General features: G+C 51.4%; 1 protein-coding gene across 1 annotated transcript in view; it reads right to left on the bottom strand.

Moving 5' to 3' along the window:
• Positions 1-978: 978 nt before the first annotated feature.
• Positions 979-8701, bottom strand: part of NT5DC2 (5'-nucleotidase domain containing 2) — a 28732-nt gene continuing 21009 nt past the window's right edge. Inside the window, exons 9-14 of the mRNA XM_055708606.1 lie at positions 8346-8447; positions 6495-6576; positions 2785-2871; positions 2154-2294; positions 1858-1922; positions 979-1345 (exon numbers count right to left, since the gene is read on the bottom strand). Coding sequence (XP_055564581.1) covers positions 1084-1345; positions 1858-1922; positions 2154-2294; positions 2785-2871; positions 6495-6576; positions 8346-8447 — 739 coding nt within the window. The 3' untranslated portion in view covers positions 979-1083. The remainder of the gene's footprint in view (positions 1346-1857; positions 1923-2153; positions 2295-2784; positions 2872-6494; positions 6577-8345; positions 8448-8701) is intronic.

Here is an 8701-nt window from a genome sequence, read left to right as displayed (position 1 = left end):
CCTCCAGGCTGCCACCCTTGCCCCCTGTCCTGTATGCTCTGGCATTGCTATTGCCACCTGTCCCTCAGGAGCCACCGCAGTGCTCTGCATGGCCACGTTCCCCTTTCTGACCCCCCCACACCCAGCAGCACTTCATACTCACCCCGGTCCCAACATCTTTACCAGCCCTGCCATAACACCTTAGGCCATGTCTTGGCAAACAGGTGGGAGGCCACCACCTCTACTGGCAGCCCTGCACCTTCCCTGACAGCCTGAACACTGCCCTCTTCAAGTTCCAACAGCTCATACTGCATCAACTGGCAAAATACCGATGTCCCATGGCACCAAACCCAAAAATACTGACAGCGTGTGGCACTAAGCTCACTTAAGCAGGCATGTCACCAAACGCTTGTTTTTAGACCTTCTGACCTACTCCCACGCATCTCTCACTCAGGACTCGCACATCCTGCGTGTTTAACTGTCACCTGCCAGAGTCACCGGCTGGACAGCCCAGTCTGGCAGAGAGCGGGATGGAGCCAAGGGCTGCTGGTACCAGTTCTGGATGGGTAACACTGTCAATGGTTTGTCATACGTGATGCAGTCACTGATGCACTTTGCGGGTTGCCCAGTCAGCAACCCCGTCCCCTCAGTGCCCGCCTGCAGAAGCCTCATGCCGTAGCACCCGGGGATTGATATCCCTGCAGCTATAGACCTGCCACACCTTGTCACAGCCCGCGTGGGAGGCTGCATCGCACTCTCCAAGCACCAGAGACCCGGGGCTCCATTTCTGAGCCAGTTCCCTTGGCACAGAGCAGGGAGTAGCAGCTTCCCACTGCCAGCACTGGATCTCCATCTCACCTACTCCTACAGAGGACTCTCTGTGGCTCCTTTATGGTGCACAACAAGCACCCACGCTCTGTCCAGCCTGCAAAGCACCTCAGGGAAAGGGATGGAGCCAGTGAAGGGGAAAAAAATAAAACACACCATCTACACACATACTTAAGTGTCAAACGCCCTTTAGTGGTAGACAGAGGTGCTGCTGGCCGAGCAGCCCGGCCCCCCGTACAGACTAGCACCGTGCTGTTGCCCCGAGTACCTGGCCCTTCACCGGATGTGCACCATCTCCTCCAGGAAGGGGGTTTTCATGCAGCCTGTGCAGAGCTGATCCATCCAGAGCGGAGCCTCGTGCTGCAGAGGGGTGCGCCGGGGATAGAAGGTGAAATTCACATCGTAGTTCAGCAGGCAGCTGATGGATGCCATGTAGATGTCAGAGAACCGCACCAGCCGTCGAGAGAAGTACGTGGGGTTGTGGAAGGTGCGGAAGATGCTTCCAAACTGGGGGTTGAATAGGTTCTTCGTCAGCGACCTGAGGAAAGAGAGAGTGCTCTGAAGATAAAAGGCCATGGTCGCAGAGTCTTCCCCCTCCAATCCCTTAGCCCGGGCCACCCCACTCCCAGGAAACATTTTGCTACCATCCCACACAGGCTGTGATGCAGACCAGTCCCCATGCAGTGAGGCTGTGATGAACTTTCAGTGCACTCCTACAGGAGTAAGTGAGATGCGGTGTTACTGTAGCTGTTACGGACAGGGAGGACAGGGACCCTCCTGCAGTGCCAGGAGCTGCAGTAGCAGCCGGCCCATCAGCTCCTCCCAGTGCAGGGCGACACCTCCCCTTCCCCACCTTGCCTTCAAAACCAGTCTGACCTCCCAGGTGCTGGACTGCACTGCTGCTTTCCCCCGCCCCAGACAAGCAACGCCAGGGAGGACCACAGGCCAACAGCTGCAGCACCACTGTCCCCCAAAGCAGGTCACAAAACAGACCCAGTGCAGTCCTGGGAGCCCCTGAGAGACCTCATGAGTGAGGGGGACAATACTCACCTGATCTCCTGACGTTCCTTCATCCATTCCAGCAACACTTGCTTTGACTCCGCATCCTGATACATCTGCAAAGACAACAGCAGAAAGCACCATGTTGCATCAGTCCTGCCAGGCCACATCTCAGCTCTCCCAGTTTCCACTGTAACTCCCAAACCCATGAGCCCACTGCACCAGGAGGATGAGATATTTTTGCTAACGCAGGCAAGGTGGTACATCCCCCAATTCCCATGCTAAGTCCAAAATGCTGGCTCTGAAGGCAGCATATTACCCATCCCACTCAGACAGGAGCTGTTTACCTGCATTCTCTCTAGCAGCCCTGTCAGAGCCTGCTGCCAGGTCAGGGAGTGCATGTACTGCTCTGTGTTTATGATCCGAATCTCCGTCTCCAGTTCAGGAACGATGGCTCCAGTCCTCCAGCCGTGACGCAGCATGAGGTCCTAGAGGTCAGGGTGAAAAAACAACAAAGAATTCAACATAAAGACTGAAAGCCAAGCACAACCCTGTTTCCTAGAAGAGTGGTCTGTTCCCATTATAGATTCTCAGGGGACAGGCATCCATGGCCCATGCCAGGTCATACCAGTAACAGCCATCTCCTGGCCACCACAATCAGCTGCGTGAAGCACCTAGAAATGTGGGATCCAGACAAACTGCTCTCAAATTCAGAGACCAGCAGATGTTCTTTACCCACAGAAAGTACTTCAGGAGCCCTTTCTCCACTGGTTCCTTCTGCCCGACAGCAGACTGGAGATGCTTACGTGTCATATGTATGCCCCGAAAGCCACAGCCTGCATAGAGCACCCAGCACAGCATAGCAGAGACCTGAGCACATACATCAGGGCCTTGCCTTACACTCCAACACCGCTGCAACCACAACAATCCCACAGGGTTGCTCCCACCTCACCAGAGAGCAAAGACCTTATCACTTACCGCAAGGTCACTGTACAGATGGTCGCCAAAGTACAGCACTTTGGATCCACGCCAGCCTGTCAGCCTCAAAAAATCAAAGAGGTTACCCTGCAAGTCAAAGGAGCACAGAGAGCAACACGGTTACAGGCTGAATGCCTCCATCCTCACTGTACGGTACTGGGCAGTCACCCCAGCAGTGGTCTCAGTGCAACTGGACGTGCCACCTTACCACATGCAGATGGGAGCACTCTCGTGAAATGCCAGCCTGCTCACTCCCCCGCCATCTAAACCCAGAGGTTTCTGTCATTCCACACTTTATTTCACTTTCTTCCCATGTGACAACACCCCTTGTACATCCCTCAGTTTTTCTTAGGCTACAGAAAAAGGCAGAAACTCTTCCAAACCCAATAGGCAATTCAGGGGAAGTTCTGTGCTCTAGGGCACAGCAAGTCAAGAGGACTACGTGGACTAAAAAGGCAACGAAAGGAGGCCATGTAGAGGCCAAAAGTGAAAGACACCTAAATTAGAAAAGTCTGAGTGATGGACAGAAAGAACCCCAGGTGTTCTGGGTTTAGAAGTTGTTGGGCTCAGGCGATAATGACTTCACCTCGCAGGGTGCATCAGAGGCAAGGTGAGCACCATCGTGCAAGGCTCACTGAGTCAGGAGCACTTGAGGCTGTTCTCACATCGCTGACCGCCATCCCAACACAAAAGACTAACACCACCCATGCGTTCACAGGAATTGCTTCAGCAAGCTGAAAAGCCAGGCAGCTTGGGCAGACTCACAGCTAAGTAAAACAAACCAACCCCCAAAGCACCAGCTAAAGCACAGCACAGAGCAGCTTTCAAGGCCTTCCAAACACCCATCTGCACACAGAGGAGATGTCAGTGACCCCCCTTCCATCTCCACACAAGTTTTCCACATGAGTCACAACAAAAACAAAACCCACTAGGAAAGGAAAAGGCCCCATCAACGCCAGCAGTCGAGACTGTGCCAGCACAAGCAAGCAATGCAAACCTGCAAGGCACTAAGCAGCAACCTCTCCACCCAGTCTCCAGTGCCAGGAAAGAGCTAGCATGCCTACCCAACAGCACCAGCCTGGACAGAAAACCCCCAAACACAAGCCACAGCCCACAGCGGCCTGCAGCCCTGCATCTGGCCACTGGCACCACACTGTATGCACTGCAAAGGGTACCCAGAACCAGGGTGCTGGGCCTCCTGTTGCTCCAGCGTCACTGAGGCTATCACTGGAGCTGTGCAGGCTGGCCTCTGCGTTTCTTGCACATGACGTTGCTGCTGCTCTCTTGACCGTTGCTCAGGAAGCCACTGGCAGAGCAGGGAAATGGACCACAGCCCTGGGTGGAGGATGGTCCTTTTGCTGTGCTCTCGTCACCTCGAACAGCAGTGGGCCTGACAACCTGACAACCAGGAAACTTGTGCTTGGACCTCTACTGAGCCACAGACCTGTTAGGTGACCTCCAGGAGCTGGCTGTCCTCCTCCCCTCCTGACATCGCCGACTAGGGGAGCGATGGGAGTACATACATGTCACAACCAGAAAACCCCACATCTATCAGAAAGAAGGGACTACAGGGCCATCCCTTGAACTTCCCAGTCCCCAGTGCAAAACACCGATTTGTCCCATTTGTATGAGATACCCACAGCACAACCACCACACAGCTGTGCTTCAGGGGACAGGAACAAGTCAGCTCAGAGGCCTCTAACAACATCACCAGCACAGCAAGGTCCATGGCCACTAACACTTGCCAGAAAGAAGCATACTGTGGCACTCAAGAAACCAAAAGTGCTGGGGACAGAGTGGCTACAGCCAGGATACACGCTCTGTGACGTTCCAAGAACCACAGATGGGCCACAACCTTGAAGCAGTCAGATGAACATCGTAGTGGTGGGGGGAATGAAGAGAAGCCCCAAACCCTACCCCATCTCTCCTTCCTCCTTCATCTTTTCCCTTCCTCAACGCACCATTCACTTGGGTGAGCAACCTGTGGCCACAAGACACAGGTGGCCAAGAGCAGGATTTAATTCAGCAACAAACCCCATGGCTGAGGTGCACCTTTACTCCTGGGGGAGCTGCTAACCCACTGGGAAAGCTTGCCCATGGGACAGAGACTTTGTATGAGCTCTATTTGCATGTTCCCAGCTCGTAGCTCTTGGCAGAGGATGGGATGCTAGCAGAGCACTTTGACAGACCCACCGGACAGGCCAGAGGCTTCCCAACAGCACTACTCAACAACATGACCTACTTTTCTATTACCGGTCAGGTCCCAGCTACTTGACCGCTGTCTCACTAACAGTTTCTTCCTGTGGGATTGGACAGCTCACACAACCAAGAACAAACTGTCCTAAAGCCGGAGGCAACGTTTTCTCAGGGGACAGACCAGCTACAAGAACACCCCAAGGCAGCAAGTTCACCAGAGTAACGGCCCATCCTTTGGACATGCTGGTCCTTCAGGAAGGGGAGAGCGCCAGGAGCCAGGCTTTGTGCCCTGTTTGATCGCCCTTGTTACTCTATTACCTTCTCCAGCCTTATGGAGGACAGTTTGGAGTGAGGTGTGGAAGATCTTGGCATACACATCAATTGCAGAGAGGTCTGCCTTCTTACCCTCAACTATCTCAATCTTGGGGAACCCCTCTGTCACGAGTGAGTGTGAAACAGGACAAGACTTTCAGGACCAGGACATCAAAAGAGCCAAGGGAAAACTGCACTATCGGCCACACTGGACAATGTCAAAACAGAGATCCTAGGGTGAAGGTTTCATTGTACAGTGGGGCAGGGGGCATTCACTGACCCCTGCTGCACGTGCAGAGGATGTTTTCCTACCACTTCTTCTCAGGAACTCAGCCTGGCAGAGATAACTCAGCACAAGTCCTCCTGGGCAGAAAGGCAAGCACCCAACACCCTGAGTTAACTGGCCTCACTTTGCCTTTTTGCCCCTTATCCCTGTCTTTCCACCTCTAATGCCAAGCCCAGTTGAGCTGGGTGGAATACATCGCTTTTGTTACACGCCTTTCTACAGCATGGCCTTCACAGAACTGGGCAGGAAACTGTTTCAGAGCTGCAGACAAGTTTTCCTACCAGTCAGCTCTGCTGCACCTTATTTCAGCTCTGCTTCCTGCAACTGTGAAAAGCTGTGATTGCCAGGAGAGCAGCCTTTCCTACACTACAGCATGAAGCACCTCTCACCACTCTCAGAAGTCGGTTTATCGCACACTGACAGGCAACGCAGGCCTTGGCAGGGCTTTCCAGTATAGCAAAAGACCCTTTATGCTAATGCTTACATCCCAGCAGAAGCTGAAAGACTTTTCAGAGGCATGCAAATCACAACGCTATTGCTCCACAGCATGTCAAGAGAGCAGGCTGGAGGCATTTGGAGGGACAGTGTCCTACCGGGTCAGCAAGAGCTCTCTGCATGTGGACAGAGAGCATCTCTCACTGCCACCAGCCACTGCAGCACACAGATCTTTGAGCGTGCCTTCTTACAAATGCCCTCTATCACGGGTGCTCTTTTCAAGGACTTCTATTTTTTGCTTTTCAAACATCAGACATCCACAAGTGACCTACAGAAGCACCCATTATTTCCCCCCACCCTGGCTAAGAAGATTCTCCTGTTTTCCAGTGACTTCCAGGCTTTTCCAAAGCTGCAGATGTCTTGTAAGTCCCTACCATTTCAGACTCTTGCTTCGTACCCCTTATGCATCCACACACTTTACCTCTTTGTAGATCTTTCCTTTCTCCAGCTGGTTTATTTTGTCCCACTGCAGTGAGCCTTTATCATCCAGTTTTCGAAAAGGTCTGGAAAAAAAACCAGGGGAGACATCAACTTCTTTTGATTTTTGGCGACTGTTACCCAGCAACCACAACAATTGAATCAGAAAACTTGTTTACCTATGTAACAACTCGTAATAAAAAGCCCTACACATGAAGCGACCTTCTGCACTATTTTCTCAGGGAAAGTGAGAGAGAGAAATATCTTTTCAAAATGCTTCCATTCACTGTAACCATTTCATGCCAGTATCCCTAACAACTCTTCTCGCTTTTCAGATACAGAGAAAAAGGAAAAAAAATATAATAACATGACTCCCTCTGAAATGCTATGGCTAAGAAGGCCTTGCCATTTAACATTTTGTGTCCTGTTCCAGTCTGGCTACGCCCCAGCCCAACAGAGTGTGGAATGCCTTAATAGGATAAAGCAGTCTGCAGAGTGGATGGAAAGCAGCCTCTGTGTTGATGGTGTCCGCAGCCGACCCAAGCTGGCTCCCGTTGTTCCCGAGGGCTTGACTCATTACCTTCCACTTGGACAGATGAAGCAAAACAAGGCTTAAGTTACTTGACCCCCATGAACATTCCTGCTCAATAGGAACATTGCTCCCTCTTGGGATAGAAGTTCCAAACTGTGAGTTCCCAGATCAAAAGCCTTGGTATGAAGCTGCTCCTGCTGCCAGCAGAGCACAGTCTTATCCAGAAGTATCGTATGATTCTGAGCTGCCATAGGGCAGAAAGAGTCCAGCCTCCCACCATGAACTCTACAGCCTACCTGGGCAAGGGGCTTTTCAACCAGACGTGGTCTCCAGGGCACACCTGCATTTTCCCTTGCGGCAGACACTTCCCAGTTCACTACAGCTCGCCATCAGGAGTTCCCCTCACCTTGGATGTATGTGCCCTGTCACTCCACTGGCCCAATACACGAGTGGACGTTAGGCACCATGCAGCCATAAGATTTATCTCCTAGAGGGCCAGGTCATCACAGCTCCAGACTATATTTGTAAGACACTTCCAACCCACGAAGTAAACCTTTACCAGGTCAGCACAGCTTATAAAGCCATTTTGTAGGTTTACTCCTGTTTATGCTAATGGCCTGGAAAATGGGGGAAGAAAAGAAATAGAGAGGAAAGAACAGACCACTCTCTTAAGGGCAGTAAGTTCTGGTCAGTCCTAAGTTGAGACAACAAAGCAGACATAAGTTCCCAGAGCAAAGAATCCAAAGAGCAAAGCGAGGACGGCAGCTTGCCTATCAGCTAGTCCCTTGGCAGCTCCTAACTGACCACAAAACCCAGCCGCCACGTACAAAGGCTTCCAGAGCTGCCAATTACCAACCAGTATGTATCCAGTAACTTAACAACAAAACAAACAAAAAACCCAAACCACACAGATATTTGCTGTGGGGAACAGGAAAAGGGAAGGTTTTGGCATACTCTCAAGAGACCTAGAGCCAAGAAATGGCCAGTTCTCATACATACCATTCCACTCCTCTTTTCTTTCTGAAGATTTAAGTATATTATTACCCCTAAAAATCTAAGTTAAGCCCAGACCATGACAAAACTGATGAAGCTTAAAGACAGTCAATTTTAGAAACATGCCTTCTGCGTGGCAGTACCCATTCTATCCACCTATTCCCTGACCAGTCAGTTTTCATCTCCTCAGAGAGTATCTGAGAAGACAGCAGAAGGCTGGATGCCTGCTGGACCTCGATTATGCTTAGAAAACCACTGTTTGCTCTAGGGAAGGAGGCCCAAAACCTCAGGCCCACATGCAGCAGCGCAGCACTGCCCCAGGACACGTACTTCCGTCGATCAGTGAAGAAGTTGGGCTTGTCAGCTTGCACAATGACCATGTCAAATAAATCCCGCCAGTTCTTGCCAACCATGTGTTTCATTCCTTTGTCCCTAAAGAAAAAAGAACAGAAAAGTTAACAGAGCCAGTACTCTTTTTTTTCACCCAACACACTGCATCTTTACAGCAGTCTGTCATAAATTTACTCTCATTCCAGTAACAAAGAAGCAGCATAGAGATTTGTGAATCCTCCAAGGCTGTCCTCATGGCATGGAGTATTGATGTAGCACTTTGACTGTTTCAAGCTGTCCCACCCCTTCTCCTGTACCATGGTAAGTGCTGAGAAGTCTGTGATGCAGCAAAAGCT

This window comes from Falco cherrug, chromosome 4, assembly GCF_023634085.1.
Source record: "Falco cherrug isolate bFalChe1 chromosome 4, bFalChe1.pri, whole genome shotgun sequence".
Lineage (NCBI taxonomy): Eukaryota > Metazoa > Chordata > Aves > Falconiformes > Falconidae > Falco > Falco cherrug.
This window is presented reverse-complemented; position numbering and strand designations above follow the sequence as displayed.